This window comes from Lepidothrix coronata, unplaced genomic scaffold (genome assembly GCF_001604755.1).
Source record: "Lepidothrix coronata isolate B3197 unplaced genomic scaffold, Lepidothrix_coronata-1.0 Scaffold70, whole genome shotgun sequence".
In the NCBI taxonomy this organism is placed as follows: domain Eukaryota; kingdom Metazoa; phylum Chordata; class Aves; order Passeriformes; family Pipridae; genus Lepidothrix; species Lepidothrix coronata.
This window is the reverse complement of record NW_016690250.1, coordinates 2,714,234-2,735,916: the sequence shown is the minus strand read 5'-3', so window position 1 is coordinate 2,735,916 and position 21,683 is coordinate 2,714,234. Positions and strand designations below refer to the sequence as shown.

The window sequence follows — 21,683 nt, the reverse complement described above, 5'->3', positions numbered from 1 at the left end:
TCCTAACGTCCAGGAAGAATGTTCTTGCTGGATGGACTTTGTTACAATTGTTACTGCAGACACCAACAGACTGCAGAACAAATATCAACTCAGTTGTAAGAAAAAGGAAACACCAGCAGGAATGCACTGGAGCATAGTAATTATTGCTGTAGGTTCTCTCTGGGTGGCTCAATTATATGCAAGTAAGAATTTCAATTAAAATTACTACAAACTTGGAAGCAGCGAGGATTGCACACATATCCATTCTGAATGCTCTGGGTTTATGCTATGAGAATTGTTGGCAGTGTTTTTTTCAATTTAATTCAACCGGAGAAGTTGTAAAAATCATTAGCAATTATGTCGTTATCATGCCAAACTCATATTCTCTTCATTTTACTAGTAGTTGTGCTCACAATGTCTAGTAGTTTTTTTCACAATGCAAAAAATAAAAGAAAATTACTGTGCAGTTCGTGTAGCCACTCATACTTAAGAGGAGAGCACATTAGGTAGTTTGTTCTGGTTCAGATATGTTTATTCGACTGGGGTGATCTAATCCCAAAATACTACAAATGGCAATGATTCTTTCCAGTTTTGAGAAGCAGAAAGAAAGTGAAATAGGACATAATTAATTATTAGTTTAAGCAACAATCAATATCAGTAATGCATGATTCCTAGACCTCTTGAGAAAATTGAAAAACCAAATCACTTCAGGTCCGTGCTCTTAGGAATCCTGCTTAGTTATATCTAAACACTTATCCAGCTATAAAATTCCTCAGTCTCAGGCAATGCAAGATTTCTCTTTTCTGTTATCTATATCTGAAAACACCAGTAAAATGAAGCAGTTCAAAAAAACACTGCCTTTTCCTTTTCAATCTGTCTGTGCAATTATTGTCTGAAATGAAACATGAAACATGAAACTGAACTAGCTTTCCATATTTTAGAAACAAATGAGGAATCTGGCAACTAGAGAAGTATATGCTTTCGAATACTTGCTTAAAAATAATTTTCACTCGACTCTATGCTGTAAAGCTTCAAACAAAACATTTTCTTTTCACTACAAACAAAGTGGCAGCGTTCAGAATTATAAAAAAAATGAGCACTATATCGCCACAAATACTTCTCAAAAGATTCAACTTGATCTTTAGTTTTAGCCACAAAAAAATTAAGACAGACAGTAATGAAAGGATAAAGGCTAAAGAGACTGATTTTATTTCTAACTTATTCATTTTCATATGCAAAATATCCCTGCTTCTGAATTTTAAAGAAAAAGACCAAAAATCAAATAGTTGCTGTTTTGATTCAGATACATTACTTAAGAGCACACCTTCCTGAATACATAAATTATACAGTGTACTTCCAACATACTGTGCTTTCAGCCATATTCAACTGCAATAATTCAGCCTTCAAGTTATATTCCCATGTAGAAATACACATGTAATTCATTTTAGTTTATCTTTAAACAAAAACAAAAAAAACCAAAACCAAAACCAACAAAAACCCCCAAACAAACAAACAAAAAAACCCTCAAAATTTCATTAAACAATAAACAGAGAATAAAAGAATTAAGGAAAAACTTCTGGTACTTTATCCATGCTTCTTTGATTAAGGACTGACAGAATGGACCCACAACTTGCTGTAGCTCATTTGGATATAACAGTGTAATTGATCCATCCAAGTTTAAATTGCTTTATATTATGACTGAATTTTTTTTTTCCTTGTTATAAAGCAATTTCTTATACATACATCCTTGATGGCAGAGTGGCTTTAAATTTGAGAATAAATGAGAATAAACTTCATGCACAATAATGGTAGTGTTTTCTGTAGATGAAACAGTTGTAACATATTAGGCAATTCAGCAAAAATATTTTCACCTGACCACAAACCCTCTTTTCTTGCTGTTCTTTAAAACAAAACCAAAAATCAGTAGTTAAACTATTGTACTGATTTTTTTGACCTGAAAAAAATAAGGTTGATTTTTAATCAAATTAACAAATTTATTAAAAAAATAATTCAAAGAGCTAAGTATTCCAATAATCTTGTGTCAATTGGGTGAAAATGCAAGCAGTATTATTGCAAGCATCAAACAACTAAGCCGTATTTTGATATTATGAAGTATTCTCAATCAATGAAAATGATGCTACTAACAATTTAACTAAACATATTTGCTTTTATGCCATGATTTAGTATATTGTAAAACTGTGTGAGACATAACAAATTCCTATCTGGATTGCCCCTAGCAATATTTTAAATATATAGGCACTAACTTTTACTGAATCTACATAGTCAAATATAATATATGGATAAATATATACTTAATTTAAATAAAAATACTAATTATCATATAAAGTATATACCATCACATTACATTTTACGATTAGTTATATGCACCAATTATTTTATGTGCATTTTTATATCTTTTTAAAACTGGATGTCAAAGTTACATACAATAAATAAAAGTAAAATGTTTGTGAGGCTTTTAATAATGACAGCACAGTAAACAGGTAGAGACACTTTTAAAGATACCCATGTACAAATTTTTTCTGATCCTTTTACTTTAAATACAAAAGATGACATTTATTATTACAGATAAAACTGCTTAAACATCAGCAGTTATTAGACATGTCTGGAAAAAAAAACCCAACAACCATTACCTAAATTGAAAATTACCTGTACCTCATTAAGAATCAAATTTTGTCTTTTACTTTTTTCTTTCCACATTGTTGTATTCAACTGACAAATTCATTAACTAATATTTTTATGATTCTTGACATTTCTTTTTTGCAAGAATGAAAGCCTACCTGTTTACCACTCTGTCTGTCATGATTTATAAACTATTTTAATCAATGACAACTTTCAGTCTCAACACATGCCATTTAACCTAATTGAACTACTACACAAATTTGTAAATCAGGAATTATTAACAGGGAAGTAGGGAAAAACTTACCTAATTGTCACTTACTACAGTAAAATAAATATTCAGGTGCATATTCTGAACCAACTTAGATGACAGTTGCAGCTTTTGTTTCATAATGGTCATGATGCCGGTAACATTCATAGAGGCCCAAACTGAAGGCCATATTTTTCACCATTGCTTCAAATACTAACTCAATAAACTCAGGAGAACATTATATCCTATATGTGTTCACCTCATTGAAATATCACTTTTTTTCTACTTAACTGCATTCCATGTTGTTTGCTGGTGTACATGTTCAAATGGACCTTAACTAATGTCTAGAGGAGTTGACGGAAATATTTTCCATGATCTTTGGTGATGTTGTAATAGACCTAGAGTCTGGGATAAAATTTCTATGAATTGAACTATGGATTTATCTGATGCACAAAGAATTTACACAACAGACAGTGTAAACAGGTTAATGAAATGCACAGAACATGAAATAAAGTGACATTACACAGTACCATCTATGAGGTAGATTTACTGTTTTACTAAACTTGTCATAATCAGTAGGAATGTTATACTAAATATTAACCTGAGAAAATCACAATGCCTGCTATTTTCCTTCCACACTGATCAATTTTTTTCCTCAACACTACTGCTCTCTGAACTAGGGAAAAGAGATAATGAAAGTTTCTGCAAAAACATATTCTGATTCTGACTAACATTAGTACTAGCATTTCATGTGAAGATGGAAAAAACCCTGAAAATTGCCTACGCACTACCGGGAAAGATTCTTTATAACTCTCTACCCTTTGCTTTACACATAAAGCGTTACCTCAGATGCACTTGTATATCTAATCACTGTAGCTTTATTGCAAAGGACTCATTTTTTTATTTTAGCCTGAGAAAAGTTCCAGAGGTTAATTAACAATTTACAAAAATAAAACTAATTAAATTCTCTTTTCTGTTTTAAATATGCTATTTTCAATTTGATTTAATATTCCTTCTTTTTCTCCATTCTGAAAAAGGGTAAATAATAAAATATAATTTATCTTCTCCACATAATTCTCTCTTCCCTGTAATTCCATCATTTCTCCTTTATCTTTCTATACTCTAATTAAAAACTTTTACTGTTTTAAAAAAAATTTATTTTATATAGCATAATTTGCATTCATTTTAGCCCAGACTGAGGAACAGTTGTATTTTTAATTCTAGTAAAACTGCACGTATTTGAACTAAAGTTGCTATCTTTCTGTCATATGGCAACAAAAAAATAATGCTACTGTGTATTATGAAGAGTATTATCTTTAAAAAATGCTGTGTCTGTGAATAACTAGCAAATGCTCTGACATCCTGAAACCATGAAACATTACTCTTATTTCCAAAAAACAAAATGCATCTATTATTTCCCAATTTCTAGATGCTTTTATATATGTTTAAAAATTAAGTAATACATTGTTTATATCTGTCCAGAGAAGTATCTATTATCTCCATTGCCTTCAGATTATTCCTGAATTAAAAATGACTCATTAAGCAACCCTAAAGTAATATTAAAAACAATACAATTTTCCTAAGCTTACTATGTAAAATAACCTGGCTCCTTCCCACTATGTTCACTGATCTGCTCCCAAAGCTAGACTGTCAAATCTACTGAAGAGTAGTTTTAGCATGGATTTCCCTTTATATTCCCCAAAACACATCTTCAAGGTTTTGGTAAATCATAGAAACCCAACTCCTGATCTAGAATGTAGAAGTTATTGTCGAAGAAAATCAGCAAATCTGTCCCTGTTGATTTAAGAATAGTCAAAGAATATGCTCAGTGTGCATTAGTAAAATGTTAGCAGTATCTTAGCTCAACATTTTGAAATAACACATGTTGATATTTAGCCTATGATCTACTACATGAAAAAGAAAAAACACACCAACTTTCATGCTTCCAGAAAAAAATTATATATGTTACTCAAGAAATAACAGAAATATGTAAACTGTATTGATTAATATGATTCACTTAATTTTGTCTGGGAAATGTTAATCTTTGTTTTATTACTGTCACGTACTTCACCATATTTTGTAATGTTCCTAAACTGAAAGGATGGGCCGTGTTCTCAGAAACTCTTTACACAAATACTTATCAAGCTAGCACATCTTCAAAAACTACATTTAGCCAGTCTTTCTATCTCAAGGAATCTCAACATCCTCTGTAGAAGATAGGAGGTGCACAAGCATTTCATTGATTTTTCATTTAATTATTTTTTAATAAACACACCTACTAACCACTGTCTCTATAAGACTACTTTTAATTCTTAAACCTCATGATCTATATTTTTCCTTATCTCCAAATATGTTTTATAGGAAAAGTGGTCAGCAAGTGTTTGGCATAGTTTAGTACATCACTGTGTAATACCCTACTGGGCCTTGCAAAGTTGCTCATACTCTTTATTGCTGATGACTGTCATGTTTGCAATAATAAGAGACTCATATGCGCTACTAATTTGAAGATCTTGCCATCTTAGTACAAACAAAATTTTTACAATGGTTATTCTGTATCTATATATGAGATTGTAAATTAGTAATATACAACAGTGATACTTCATCCTATAATAGTAACATAAAGTAATAAGTTAATAATTATTTATCTTTAAGAGAACAAAACACAATATAAGAAAGAAGGGTACTTGAGAAATTCAAATGCTCTCTCTTTAAAAAGTAAAGCATCTATTGATTTCCTCAACTCATTCAAGAGTTCATCACAAGTTTGAGGGAAGAAGTAGAGTACTTCATAGGACTTCCTACAGGTACATAATGAAGTGTGAAATCGTATTTTGCAATGTAAAAATATATGGACTCCTTAAAAAAAGTTGGTGTGAGCTCATTCTAAGGTTGTGCAACAAATCTGGCCTTTGCATTCAATATTGCAACAGGCTTCTTGACAGCAGACATTGAGCATCACAGCAAAGGAGTTATCTAGTTTAGAGTAATACATACATTAAATGTCACTCATCAGAATGTCAGGAATAGACAAATTATTACACTGGGATCACTACATAATAAGATATCTGTTAATATAGGCACATCGGACCTGATTTTTACATACAGAATAAGCCATTAAAACATTTTCAAGAGCTGCATTATGTTTCCTTATGTGCTTAAAAATTGCCAAAATAAAACAACTTTAAATAAAACCAGTAAATTACCAACTTTAATTATGTAATATGGGATTATGCAGAGTATTTATTTATAGTGAGTATTTTTTTGCATATCTATGTCACTCAGACTAAAAATAAAAAGTTTTGTCATTACAAATTAAAACCTGGAGAATTGTTGTTTTGTGGTTTGTTTTAGGGGGGTTTGGTGCCTTTTTTTCTGTGTGTTGTTTTTTTTCCAAAAAAAAAAGAAGCAAAATCCTTTATCTCTACATTGTTTACTATCAATACAAATATATATTGATAATTCTGTATTTAAAGTATTAGAATAAAATCTCATCAAAACATTAAAATAAAAAGAAATAAATATCATTCTATGAACTGAGAAGGACTGAGACTTCAGCAATGCCATGCAATTGTCCATATATTTTATTTGTTAGCGCATTCCTCTTCAAAGTTTTGGCCCATGTTGAGCTCAGATAATGCCCAGATATGGTTCAAAGAGAAATTCTGGTAAGCATTGTGTTTGGGATAACTGGGATGACAGCACATTTAATCATATGAAACTTTCTGGTGCTTTGGGCTAGAAAGCAAGCCCTGGACCCCAGCCCTTGCCTTCAGGTCAACTATGCCACCATCAGAATCAGTATGAGCTTTCCCATTGACTGCTATAGGAACATGACAGGACAATCATGTATTGTCTTATTTGACAGTTGATTACAAAATGTTTCATCCCTTCTGATTATATCATAACAATTTTCAACTGTACCAACAATTGTACAAATATTTCAGTTACTGGTAATGGAACACACAGGCTTTCTTCTGGAAAGACCATGGTAAAAGGAATTCGAACACATGACACTCTTTAAATTTGCAAGTACTTGCAACTGAACTACAAGGGTTTACTTCAGGGACTCTTCTGAATTCAAGCTCCACATCCCAATTGTGGATAAATACTTGAAGTTGTTTTGGGGCTTTTTTTGGTTGGTTGTTGTTTGGGGTTTTTTTGTAATCTCTAAACCTTTCTCTCACCTCCAAATAAAACCCTGAGGCCTGGATATGGACTACCTATAATATATTCAGCTTGATACTGATGAGATAGTTGTGCTTCTTTTGTTGACAGCACTGATAGTCAGGAACTCCCATCCTCACATGCTCACCACCAAGGTGCCTCTTTCATGGCTCTATCGATGAGCTGGAATTTACCCCTCCAGCTCTCCAATTTGATAATACTCTGTTAGGGTAATAGGCTTATCAGCTCTTGCCTCAGCACAAGATTTTTTCCACATTATGTTTCAAAGAAACCGTGATTCTAGAAGTAGTATGTCAACAACATAGTGACTAGATTGAAACTGTTTCCGGACATGTGCAGTAACACTCTTTTTTACAGAAATAGACTGTGAATAGCCCTTTTTCTTTCTCTCTCTCCCTCTAGAAAGGACAGTTACACTAACTTTTTTTTTTTACCAAGGACCACTGACTTGACTTCATTCTGTATTTAACCCCATCACTTGACTCAAACATATTGCTTCTGGCAACACATGGCCTACCTGAATCTAGTCTATTATCTTCCCCCTGACCAGACTGCCAAAACAAATATTTGTGAGTTAAAGAACACCAGAGAGGCTCAGCTGCTACAACACCAATGTCTCAGAGATAAAGGACCTACAGGCAACTTGTACGCTTCTGTAAAGGCATTTACTGTGGGCTGCTATCCCATGTAACTGCACAGCTTTCCATCAGGTTTCAATATTTACAACCACATTCCTTTCCACACAGACTAATCTGAAACGCAACCATGATTATTTTCTTTTTTTTTTTTCCTCATTCACTGCTCTTCCCCAATAGAAAGACAAACTTGGAAGTGATTTTAATGTCACTGCCATAGGACAAACTGTGTAGTTATTCCACCGCTGTCAATCGAATCTTATCCAGACTTCATGTGAAAATAGCCTTGAGGCCAAAATTAATACCTCTCTTTCAAAATCCTCCTTGAAGTTCACTTGCTCTGTAATCTAGACCACAAACTGAAATGTGCTCCTGCCTAGGTAGCTGATGAACTATGACTGCTGAACCTAACTTCTTAAGAAATTTACTCATTTTTCACTTCATTTTCTTCACACCTCATAGGAATTTTCTTCCTATTTAACTGTTTAAATAATTTAACTGCTCATTCTGAACTGTTAATTCTTTAAAGCAAGCATTTGGTATTTGCTAAGTCACAACAAGAGAAGACCCTACTTGGTGATGCTCTGAAAGCTGTCCTGTATTACAAGAAAGCCCAATTAAGCTTTCCAGACCACCCAGAAATCTTCACTGCTTCACCTGTGGAGTCACTTAGATTTGTGCGTACAGGCACAACACTATGACTCTCATTCATGCTGAAATTTGTTTTTGTGCGGGCATAAATAACTATACAGTATAAAAAGCAGGATGATGAGGAAGGTGTTATGAACATTAAAAATCCCTGCCGACATGTAAGCTGGAGGCAGAAATGGGCTTCTAGCAGCAGCTGAAGAGAAAGATATGAAAAGCGCCTGTTATCCATTTTCCAAGTAACTTTATCTAATTACAGTTACATTTGAAGCAAGGTGAAAATTCCTTTCATTACAGTAAATGAAGGGCACACTGACCAGGATTTTGACATGATTAACTACTCACTCTACTCTAACATGTCCATTTAGAAGAAAAGGAGAGCAAGAGAAACAAAGTAAGAGAGAGAAGTGTGTGGAGGATAAATATGACTAATTAGAAGCCTTTTTCAGATATTTGTGCAACTAGACAGCAACTTTGCCATGCTCTGTGACCACAGCAAAGCAGTACAATGCATAAAATTCTGCTGCCTGCTTCCATTTTTCTTCTGGATAGGGCTCATTGGTTACATTGTGTCAGCCACAAAACCAAAGACTTTTCTAAGCAGTGGAATTCTTTCAAAGGAACTTATCTGAACCTGCATTACGCTATAAACCTTTCTGTTTTTTGCTCCAAAATATCTACCAAGAAAATTGCTCCAGAACATTAATTAATTGCTGTAATACGTCACTGTTAGCAGAAAACTGCTTTATATCCCTTTTGATGGTGCTTGGTACAGAAACACTGTACCTTTACTTCTACTAACCAAATAAGTTAAAAGAAAATAAGTATCCTATTCTCTGTAAAGCTAAAGCCATTTCTCATAGGAAAGGACAAGAACTTTACGTATCTGGGAGAATGGAAAGAAACTGTATAAGCCCCTTCTGCTATCTACCACTTCACTCTTTACCCCATAAAATTTTTCTGTGCAGTAAAGAGGCAATTGAGATTTGGGTGTTTTGCTATCTTTAGTCTGGTGAAATTATATGAATGATATCATCAAGCTGAAGTAATGTTATCCTCATGGTTCTTTCTCACAACTAGAAGCTACCTGTTGTAAAGTCTTTAGGAAACTCCTAATTGGCAAGTGCAGGTGCCACACATCTAATGGCCACACAAAACAAACAGTATAATGAGAGCAATGTGCCAAAATTTTTATTTAATAAAAAATACTTCAATTTAAACTCCTCTCTGATGTGCTGGAAGAATAACTAATGACAAACATTTTGATATTTTAAACAGTTATTTTAAATCATCTATATCCCTTAGCTGATGTGGTATTTTTAACTATGATGCTCAAAATTTTCAATATTGTCAAATAATTTTCCTGTAAGAATGATACCTGTGTTGCTAAAGATCAACCTTCTGATAATACTATAATAAATTTAAAACAAAACAAGCAAACAGAAAAAACAAACAAATAAAACCAACCAACCAAAAACCAAAACCAAACAACAAAAATGCACTCACTTTATTCCTAAGTCTGAAAGTGCATGATGAGCTTTATACTAAAGCAATTCCACTATCATCAGAGTTTACACAGAGTGATTTCCATACATAAAACATAAATGCTTGAAGGACACACTACTGATTTTGTTTCACCATCAAAACCAGTTACCATACTTATTTTTTCAGGATGATTTCTGATCAAGTCTTGTCATTGCTTAAATGACATACTCTCTAGTGAGTTACAGACTGAAGGCTTGCGTAAGCCAGGTAAACTTCTGGAAAGAGCTAAATCAGAAAGATAAGCAGGAGATATAATTCTCATATGTCTGACTACAGAAACTTGTAGGGAACAATCTTATTTTTCTCCAGATAGTGAACAACACTTAAAGTTAAGAAATATTCCCACTTTATTTCCTTGGTTCTTATATGCCTCTGGTTTAAAGTATAATGTTTAACCATGACCCAGGTCTAATAGTCTTTTCCTTCAAGGAAAAAATTCTCTATCTTTCAAAGAGGTAAGGTTTATTTGGTTTTAGAGTTTTGTTTTTCTGTTTCATTTTTCCTTTAATTAAGTTCTACTTACATGTCTATTTACTTTTTTTTTCAGAATATAATGGATAATAATGATAGAGAGAGAGAGAAATTTAGAAAATTCAGTTTTAGCTAAATTTGCAAAAATTCAGTTATTTCCAATTCCAAAGTCAGAAGCTCATGTGTATTTTAAAAACCCAAAACAAACAAAAACAGAAAAACCCACCCTATATTCTAACAGACACATTACACCACTCCAAGAAATTGGACATTTACTATTTAGTTATAAATATCTAAAAGTAGCCTAGAATTTTGTCCGCATTATTAACATGACATACAGCACAAGGTCTATTTTAGAGAATAAAAGAGTAAAATTCATAAAATACTTTTGTTACCCAAGTTTTCTTATCCTTCAAGAAATTGTGAAACAAGAATTCAATGGAGAACTCTCAAATACTATTCTACAGAAACTGCTATTTCATTTCACTGAACATCTGTTGTTAGAATTTTCTACAAAGTTAATAGCCATCATATCATATATTGGCTTTGCTTCCAAAGGTTTATGTCTCCTTCTTAATTTAGATGATATGAAGGAATTCATCACATATGGGTCCACATATCTAGCAAATAAATAGTGATAATTTTTATATATTTTGCTCATTTAGCATAAAAACTGCCTTTCAGTCCTTACAGTCATTTTTGTTCAATATTATTTTATGTTTCTGGGCCTCCAGAAGAAGGGTAAATAGTCATCATGACTGCTAACATTCAATTTTGCACCCTATCCCTATAATCCCTACTTTTTTTCTCAAGGAAATCTTTCACTGTTAAGTCAAGTATTCCAAGCAGGATGTATGTGTGAAATGACTCAAATAAATAAAAAGGTTCCGACAGCAGCTTTTCCATTTTGACTTTGGGGAGAAAAAAAGCACAAACAAAACAAAACAAAAAAGAAAAAAAACCTTCAGCAATTCAGCTGCCATTTGAACTCATGTTTTAATATACTAGGCACTCTGTAAATTCAGTCACTGATGCTAATGGAAAAGGAGTCATCAGCTAACTTGCACATTTTCAAATTGTATCCAATAATTAACAAAATCTTTTGATAATGCTGTGGTACCTTCTTGGATTTTTGATTGTATTCCCATTCCACTAGATCCTTGTGTTTTGTTCTTTGGGTTGGAGGACTTCATGGTTTGCATATCTCGTGAGAAAACTGCATTATGGTGAGAGTTACAGTTTCCTTCTCCCTACTAATACAATGCGTGTCAGAGTAAAACACATGAAGTAAACCAAACTTAAATTAAAGTAAATAAACCTTCTGTCCCCAAACTCCAAAAACATAAGAGGCACTGATCTTTCTCTAAAGCATCATTTTAGCTTTGAAACATTCAGCTTTATATGTAGAGGAACCCTTCTCTTTAGGCACATTTAATATTATTCCATACTATCACTTGCTAAATAAATGTACAAAGTGCCAAGGCTAGACTTGTGTTTTCTTTTCTTGCCACATATAGAGGAAGAAACTTTTTTGACAGAACAGAATTAAATGATTCAATATCAAAAAAGAATGTTTGGTACTTTTTCTGGAGATTCAACTTTTCAAGTCATCTACTTCATAAAAGCAATTCAATATTCTTCTCATGTACTATTTGTGCTGGTGATTAGCAAGGGCTGTTAAAAATAAGAATGAACCTCTGCATATGTTATCATAGTGTAAAGAATCTTTCAAAACTAAATAAAATTTTTCCTCAGGCCATTTTTTTAGGAGCAAGGACTGCTTGCTAATGGATGTTAACACAGTACATAGAAATTAACAAATCACTGTCCATGGCAGATATGAAACACTATTTTGTGTGGTGTTATAGAACTCTTGACAAAACAGTTGTCAGATATTAACTCATTTAGAGAATTTTTTTATCCAAGACATTTAAAAACACAAAATTAGGTAGATGAGATCTACTTTGCTTTTAGTTAAAACCAATTAGATAAAGACAATAGCAAATTTCTAATGAGAAATGTCATTGTTTTGACTGCAGAGATACTTTCAAAAGCTAATTTCATAGTATGTACATTTAAAATTTTTTAACTTGGTCATATAGTGTGCAAAAAAATGTCACAGAAAGCTGGTCATGTAAATTCAAACATGAGTGTGTAAAAGAAATCAAAATACATGTAACATCTCTTCCAGCATCACTCAGCTTGTTCTAAAGATGAAGGGAATGCAAATGCAACTGCCATAGGCAGTTAGAAATCATGATTTAGATAAACAGTGAATGGCATTCAGGTATATATCTACCAATGAACTCTGTGAAACAGAATGAATTAAAGAGAACAATTCTAGTCAGTAAAAAAATCAAAATAACAGAAGTTCAGTGAGTAAAGTCATTCCAGAAGTCGTTCACTGATAAAAACTTAGGAAATTTTACTATTAAAGATGGTTTATGCAGCTGAATCCTCTCCAAGAGCTTTAGTGAAGAACCTTGGGATCCTAAGATGCAAGGTACTGTTGAGATTCAAAAGGATATATAGGATCCTGACATCCTTGGGCTGTGAAATATTCAGTGTAACACTTGCATATAGAAAACCATAAAAGTAAAGTCAGAGTGGATACAGAATGAATGAGCTGCCCAGCCAACTGGAGATAATGATCTATCTATAGTTATCTAAATTTTAATTCTTGTCTTTGGAATCACATGCTTAATAAGTGAGAATGAAGAGATTGAGTTGCTGGTAGTAAGAGACACCAAATTCCTTAAGGATGAGCAGAGTTACAGTTCAGTTCAGCCCTTCAAAATACCTAGGTTCTTGGAGAAGTAGTGATGAATTGAAGAACCTTGTGATGGCTTTCAGAATAATGAGGAAAAAGGTAACAGAAAGGATGAAAAGAATTTTTAGGCCACCTTAAATTTCACACAGTATAAGGACACTGCTATACTCTTAATTAAAAAAAATAAAATTTCAATTTTGGTAATCTATAAAGGAACAAGAATTAACATAAAATATGCTGATGAAGAAAGTGGTACAAACAAATGCATATCATAAGATGCTTCCCTTGAGGCAGAAGCCACCAGAACTACTGTTTTCCTAGAACACACCCCCCCACCCCAACATCTTACCTCTGCAGTTTGGCTAGATCAGCAGAGACAAAAAAAAAAAATCAATTTCTTGGCGGAGGAATCCAGAATTGATTGTCTTCAAGTGAACACATTTTTCCTCAACATGCATATGGAGATATAGCCAATAAGGGGGTACTCTATCTTCTGTTGGACTGCAAAGGCATCTGGTTATTTTTTCAGTCAACCTCAGTTAAGTAATTTCAGTTGTTTTGCTGGCAGTAGTTTCTTTGTAGTTTTGATGCATGGTAAGTAGTATCTGGGATCTATCACCAATATAGAAAGGATTTAGTGAACTGGGGAGTTCCCCCTAAAATCTGAAGTGGATGTTTATGCTAAAAAGATTAAAAGATAAGTTTTCTCATTATGATCTCTAATAGTATTATAATAGAGGTTATTATGTAGATGTTGGGCTTATATGTAGATTTGTAGCCCTCTTGAAAGTCTTGGCTCTCTTTGAACAGCTGAAGGAGATTCAAAGCATTCAGAACTTATTCAAGCAAATCCTGAGGGGTTAGGATGAGGAGTCCCTACAGAGTTGTTTATTTATAAACCATAGACCTTACAAACTGATATCGAACCCAGATAAATCTTTTCTGGAGGTAATCAGAGAAGGTAATCATTTTTCCAAGTGTCAAAATGCAAACTGAGAGATTGTTGCTTATCTCTTTGCTATGCATGTCCTTCTTTTAGCCACATATCCTCATCTACAACACTCAGACTATACAGCACTGATTGTAATCTGTATCAAAACTTCTCAAAATAACTACAGAACTTATATGATGGCCATAAGAAAGAATTTTAATTGCAGTATATTTTGCATTTTTTACATAGAATAAAAGATGGATGACCATCAGATCTGTGTGCCAGCCACAAAAAATTAGACTTAAATGCTGTTAGAGATTATGAAAATTTTTGCTAGTGTAAATAGTATACAGTGCAGTAAACTGCTTAACCAGTTTAAAGCTGTCATCCACATTTTGGGAAAAGTGATACTCAAAAATACCTGAACATATTTGAAATACCATGGACAAGTGTTGCCTACAAATTTTCCAGTTACAGCTGTCCAGGTAAGATGACTGTACAATTTCCTTGTTATAATACTTAGAAGGAAAAGTGAAAAACATGCTTAATAATTTGCTCATGGTGCAAAAAAGAAAAAAGATATAAGATATAATTGAATTATCGTCTTTGTATTATCTTATTTATCGAAACTTCATTTGAATGATGGAAATCTAAAATTAAAATTTCCCAGGTCTCATGTAAAGGAGAAGATATTTAGTTCAGCAAGTAATCTTTTTAGAACATTCTCACACAACAGTAGGATTTCTTGGTATAGCTACACAAATACATCAGTTAACAAAAAAGCTAAAAAAGCTACGAAAGAGAGAGAAAAATTCTTGTCATGCAATGTGCCTAGTTCAGTTGACAAAAAAATTCAAGTGTTCCAGAGGCTGGCACAGTTGCTTTCTGCTTACGATAAAGATGATCTCAAGCATTAACAAGGACTTGCTTTTCAACCATAAACAATTATCTGAAAAGAAGACAATTATATGGAATATTTTGGAAGCAATCAACCGAGGGTCATAAACTGCAACTTGGTTTAAAAGAAATAAAATGTTCGGATTTTGAAATAATTGTTATGGAATAATTTTTGAAAGTGTGATATTTTTGGCATGCTTTTATCCTTGTCTATTTACACAGCATTTTATAGTAGACTGACAATATCCCCACTTGCCTTACAGCCGAGGCAAAATTAAATCTTTGTGTTACAATTGAGGCGAAACAGTTTTAATACTGTAAGACCATAAAAGAAGCAGATTTCAGAGTTGACATCTGGATTGCCCTACTGGATGATGAATTTATTCCTGCAAACACCTCATAGCATATGCTGTAGTTCTCTAGGGAGACCTCAGGTGATATAATTCTCATAGGAAGAATGCTTGTTAAGAATAAAGGGTAAATATGCTAACTTCCAACTTGAATAAATATCAACATAGTAATATAGGAATGAGAGCTCCACAGTAACTGGAAAAGTAGTTTTCTCTCGTTTCTTTCTATCAAGATAGTTTTCAAGAAGTAGCTTGAAAATCAATCAGACAAACTCAAGAAATCAGCTGATCAAGAAATATAAAATAAAAATGAAGACTAATGAGATGTAAAAGAATATGCACGCACTCCAGAGAGAGATAATGTTCAGGCGTCTGTTCAAGTTTGAAGCAGCAGGCTATTCCTAAGCTTCTTCACAGAGAAAAGCCTAAGATAAATGTTCAGTTACCAACACATTAGATTTTGCAGAGACCAAAATTAGGAAACGTCTGTTTCATGTACACAGACTAATGAAAAAGAAGGAACAATATGTGTCTATGAAGTTGATATACAACACTGTAAGAAAACAGCATGTTGCTTTGAAATGAAACTATGGTTTATACCGACAGAAATAAAAAGAAATTCCAGTATTTGAAATTTCTTATTATACAGATCAGAAAATGTTTTGTACTTGACAGAACTCCAAAAAGGAGTTGGCAAAATTTACTGCAGGATTATTTTTCCTTCTAATCACATGTAAACTGTGAATTTAACTGGTATTCCAAATCAAAGAAACAAGTAAAGGCAGAGGCGTAGCAGGAAGGTATTGGAACAAAACAAGATTTCAGATGACACAAGACAGTGCTAGCAGACACCCAAACACACTGCTATCTGGCATCAGAAACAGATCTATTGCTGTTGTCACAAGAGAAAAAAATGTTATATGAATTTCTCAGTTCACAGAAAATTAATAGGCTTAGTGTCATGCAGACTGGGTTTATCTATCAGTCACCAGCCTGTACAACAAAGAGAGGAACTTTTAGAGACTAACGACCATAACTACTAAGATTCAACAATTGAAACAAACAAGATTAAGAGGTTTTTATATCTATGGAGAAACCACAGCCTACTATAACTCCCACAAAGAATGACAACTAAAGCAAACACTGTGTACAACACATATAGGGTCTTCCTACCCGCAATGCAAAATTTACACTTTCATAAGTAGAACCATCTTTTTGGGAGGAACTACAAGAGGAAAATTAAATAGAAAAACTCTCCAGCTAACACATAAATCTCTCCTAGCTTTTCGTCTTGTAGAATATGAAAAGATTCCAGGTCTTCATATCTGGTTCTCAAAACAGAAGGAAAATCCAATGCTCTTTCAAATAAAGAAAAAGACTGATAAAGATTGATATTCCATTTCTCTCCTTTTCTGCCTAATATATGACAGTCTTTTCAACAATTCCTTCTTAAAGATCCTCAAACCTTTTAGTAATTTCTTCACCCTTCCCTAAATATGACCATACTGCTAATTACTGAGTGAAATCCAGGTAGCACAATGGTATTTTCCATTTTCAATGTACCAACCTCTTACACTCCAACATTGTTTAGAAGACGTGGTGAAACATTAAAATCACAAAACACTTGACAAAAAAATGGGAGGTTTAAACTTAAAAATAAATATTCTATACTGAATACTCTGGTGAGCTGTAATTATAAAACATCATATTGTAAAAGACATACTAAGTACTTCTCCAAACATAGGTACACCTTTTATGAAATACATAGTAATTATTATGAAACACCGGTAGTTAAACATTCATTATGAAAGGATTGTTATGAAATAGAAACCTTCTTAATAAGACATTCTAGGTGGAAGCTATTAATTTAGTGGCATACAGTCCAACAGTTTCACAACACCAGGACTGAAAAATACATCAGCTGTGCAATACCTAACATATAATGTGTGCTGAAAATACATACCACTATGCTGCAAAGTCCTCTTCACTACCACACTTCAAAGTATCTCTCTTTACATGGCAGATACATTTTGTGAATTGTATTTGCAAAAAACTCTTTTACTTTTGAATAACATTCTTCTCTCTGTTTAGTATTCAGCAGGAGATTTAATTTTTAACTTAGACCTGCTTCCCTATATGAGGGATAGTGTTGGAAAATGCTATCACATACTATTAAGTCATTCTGCATTATTAATAAAATCTGTAGATTGTCTTACATAATCCTACATCTTTTATTTCTAAATGTGTTATCAATATTTGATTGTACAAGTTAAGAATTATTGAAAATCTCTAGATCTGAAGGCTAATATAAATTTAGGTGTAAAAAAGGTATCTTATACAACTTTACAAAAAACCAAGTCTCTGCTCAGTATAAAACATATTTTGTATTGCTTTACAATAAAGATAATGTTTCCAATTTTATGAGGAATTTATGGTGCTGTCTACAGAAACAAGTGAAAAAAAATTTCAGCAGTATTGTCTACTATCTAGCACTTCTGTGTAAAAACAAACATTATTTCCAGTTCTGCTAGAGAGCTCAAGTGGCTGAATTGCTTAATTAAAAAAAAAAAAAAGGGCTTCAAGACAATCTATTTTTCCTAAAAAATATGTCAAGACAAATTTTCAAAACACAAGTAAGAACTCAGCCATACAACTCCTACTAACATTAGTGGAAGCTGTCTGTCGAAAGCGCTGTGCATCATGCTGAATATGTCCTTCGGTAATAACAGTAGGGTTAAAACTTTTGGACATACACATAAATATTTTACATGAGGCATTTCACAAGATAAGTTGTGATTTATGCTCAGCTGTGCTCAGCTGTGCTTTCAGAGGTATCTGTATCACAGGAACACGTCAGAAATGAGTGTACTCTGGTTATATAGTCCACTAAAATCTACTGTTCTTTCAAGAAACTTTCATCATAAGTCTTGCTCTTTAAAGCAGACTTTTGAAGAAGGCACACAGCAAAGTTATTCATTACACATTATGTTTCAGTGTTATCTATATTACTTTAACAGCTCATGTACTTCATGCACAGGTGCTAAATTACTTTTAAACTGGTTTCTGAAAATAGTGCTTCTCCCTAGTAGAGGAATGATATGACTTCTCTAAAATGAAACAGAGAGTATCAAAGACAGATGGAGAATCCTGATACTAACTACAGCACAATATAAAAAAGAAAAACATGAAGATTCTACTGTGAACCACAGAATGAAACCACAGGAATCTCAGGACTGAAGTGAAATTGCATTATCAACTCAAACAAAAAGACCCCACCATATTAAGAAATAAAAGACATTATAGTTTATATGCGTTTGATTAAAAAAAAATTACAAGTGACTACTAGGAGGAATCTGCAAAAGAGGTTAATTTATAACCCCAGGAATCTCTGATTTACTATTCTGATTGGTTTTATTTTGTTGTCACAACAAAAGCCAAAGTTACATGTAAGACTACTTCTGCGAGCATCTGGACTCAGACTTAATAAATTAACACGGAAAATTTTTTTTTCTGCTTGGCTGTGTTGAAGAAAATAGATAAAAAAATGCTATATAAAATCAATTTATAATTTAATAATTAATGTATTCAGCTCCTTAATTTCAAAATCTCAACTAAGCTTCCAAATACATTCCACTCTGAGACTTTAAATTCTGTGAGGTATCTCAGGGATAGCATATAATTAAAAAAAAAACCAAAACCAAAAACTAGCTACTGTTACCCTACTTCTAAGATATTAATCTACATAAACTGTTTTGTATAGAGGTAGAGGCCCAGTTTGGACATCTAGAATTAACATGGGCAACTAAGTACTCAGTTTGAGATTAAGCACCATAGCATAAAAAGAAATTGGGCTAACAAAATAAATCATGTCAATTATGTTTCTAAACACAAACATATTGGGAAAAGATATTTTGAAAACTTTCTAGTGTTTCTAAATTTGTTAATAAAAGAAGAAAGCTAGCTAGCATACTCAGGACCTAGTGACATAAACTGGAGACTTACTACGGCAGTGGAGAATATTAATAGTGAGAACCCTCATTAATTATTCTTCTGTACATCATGAAGTTTAAATATAAGAGTATGAAAGAAAATTTTTGTGACTTTTGACAATTATTAGTAAGAAAAAAATGGTAACAATTGCCAAAAAAATCACAAAAGTTGACATGTTACCTGGCTATGACAAAGAGCACACAACTGACACCCAAGTAAGCCAGCAGAATATACATCCAGATATCAGGGGAGAGAGGATTCAGGAAGGAGAAGACGCCCGGGTTTGTACCATTGGGCTTGCGGTACAAAATACTTATTCCAAGAGTCATAAAGGGCTTGGAAAAGTCGATGACCTTCTCACGAACATAGGTAATTGCCAAGGGTGCAACTGCAAGGTCAGCTTTCTGTTAACAGAAATACAAAAAGAGAAACAGGCCATAAGTCAGAAGAAACAGGTTGAAGCAGACAATCAAATTATGCAAAACACAAACTGTATATGGAGGAGGTTTGTTCTTGTGCTAGGTAGCCTGAAATTTAAAACTCTCTTTTCTCTGTGAGTAAGGAAACAGATTTATTCTACCTCCTCTTTCCTAAACTGACATAGCAGTATTTAGAGAAAATTAAAAGCACTATTAGAGGGGTAGAAAGGAAGGAAATTGTTGCATCTTGCAGAAAACATGGACATACATTATCACATATTTTAAAACTTTTTAAAATGTACATTTCAACATATGTCTTCTCTTGTCACTGCTTCACTGTGCACTTTAGAAGCCAATATATTTGTGGAGCAGATGTGAATATGCTTGTACAAGTGTAGGGAAAAAGCCAGGAGGCAGTTCTTCCTATTTTAGCATAAAAGAATTGCTACAAAATGAAGAGCATTTTAAAATTGAAAGTGCTACACCTGAAAGGCTGGTGAGTAAGTTCCAGCAAAGTACAACTGTTCTTACTGGTTTACGGGAATCACTACAAAACTTATAGATAGCTATTAATCAGTTGGAACATTTAAAACTAAATCACATAATAGAATGCATTTTGTCAATTTCCATTTAATTTTAGTTATTATGGTAATAATTCATGGATTAGTGAATAATCTATACTATTTTTTTAATCAAAATTTAATGGAAATCATAGTGACAAGAAACCTATAGCATCTACTATTCTGTCAACAGCTCTTGAAATACTCCTGTGTATGTGTGTATGTGTGTGTGCATGTGCACATATGAAAAGAGAAAGTTCAGAGTGAGAAATTGTACAATACGAGACTTGGAAAGTGGTAAACTAAGAATTTTTTGTAAACTATATGTAAATATAGATATGTAATGACAGAAATTATATGGTTACCATGGAAAACTCTTGCCCAAGTAATGTATCTCTGTAACATAGCTGCAAATAACACCATTTTCAGAATGTCTGTTCTAAACCAAGATACAGACATTTTAATCCCAATAATATAAATTCATACATTTATGCATTTTTTGCTTGGTTGATATTGTGTATACTGTGTAATCCTCAAAATCCCACACAATGTTGTAGCATTTCAGTGTTTCCTTTATTTTTGTTGTCTTACCTTACACAAAGTTCTGCTATGGTCTATTGATGTTATGAGCATTTATGCAGTTAGATCTACTGTAGTTAGTTACAATGTAAAACACTCTTGGCACTGTTCATTTAAGTTGGCAAGGGTTTACTGGTCAAAAAAATTATATGCACTTCATTTCCATTGGTATTAAGAACCTAGAGGTATTAATCAAACCAGCAATGCTTTATTCCACAGTGGATGACTTTTTATAGACTGTGTATTATTGATAATATTTGAGCTGGTGCAGAAAAAAACCAGTAAAGTAAGAAACTTAAATTAATTTGCATTAAAGTCATCGATCAATATGTAGAAATTTGCAAAACATAACAAACTATGTGAAGCAAATAGCAGATCCTAAGAGTCTGAAGCCAATTCACTAGAAACTGTCAGCACATGCAGCTGGACAAAGACAGAGAAAACAGATCTTTTGGAAGGCTACTGGCAGTTATGAATTTTGGTTTTATATCTTTAACAGAATCTTAGTGAGTAACAAACCATTTCTTTTCAAAAATACTATAGGAAATCCAACCCTTGGTCAGTGGAAACAAAACCATATACAACTGAATATAAGTTATAGCTATCTCTAATGGAGCCAAGTTACAGATGAAATTAGAAAAATAATTGATCAAGAAATAATATGTCTCATATGACAGAACAGGACAATCAGATATCCCAGCTTGAGACCACAGATACAAAACTTACGCACATAACTTGACATCTCAAGATTCTCTTCTGAGCTTTAGTAATTCAGTTTCAATATTCTTGAACTAGAATATTACTGTAAGAAGAAAAATTAAGCATCTGACAAAAAGA

At 33.0% G+C, this 21,683-nt stretch overlaps 1 protein-coding gene across 5 annotated transcripts in view; it reads right to left on the bottom strand.

The window, feature by feature from the left end:
• GRIK2 (glutamate ionotropic receptor kainate type subunit 2) overlaps positions 1–21,683 on the bottom strand; it is a 365,941-nt gene that overhangs the window by 111,549 nt on the left and 232,709 nt on the right. For all 5 annotated transcript variants that reach the window (XM_017818725.1, XM_017818724.1, XM_017818727.1 and 2 more), the window contains one exon: positions 19,469–19,692. In XM_017818725.1, the coding sequence (XP_017674214.1) occupies positions 19,469–19,692 (224 nt within the window). The remainder of the gene's footprint in view (positions 1–19,468; positions 19,693–21,683) is intronic.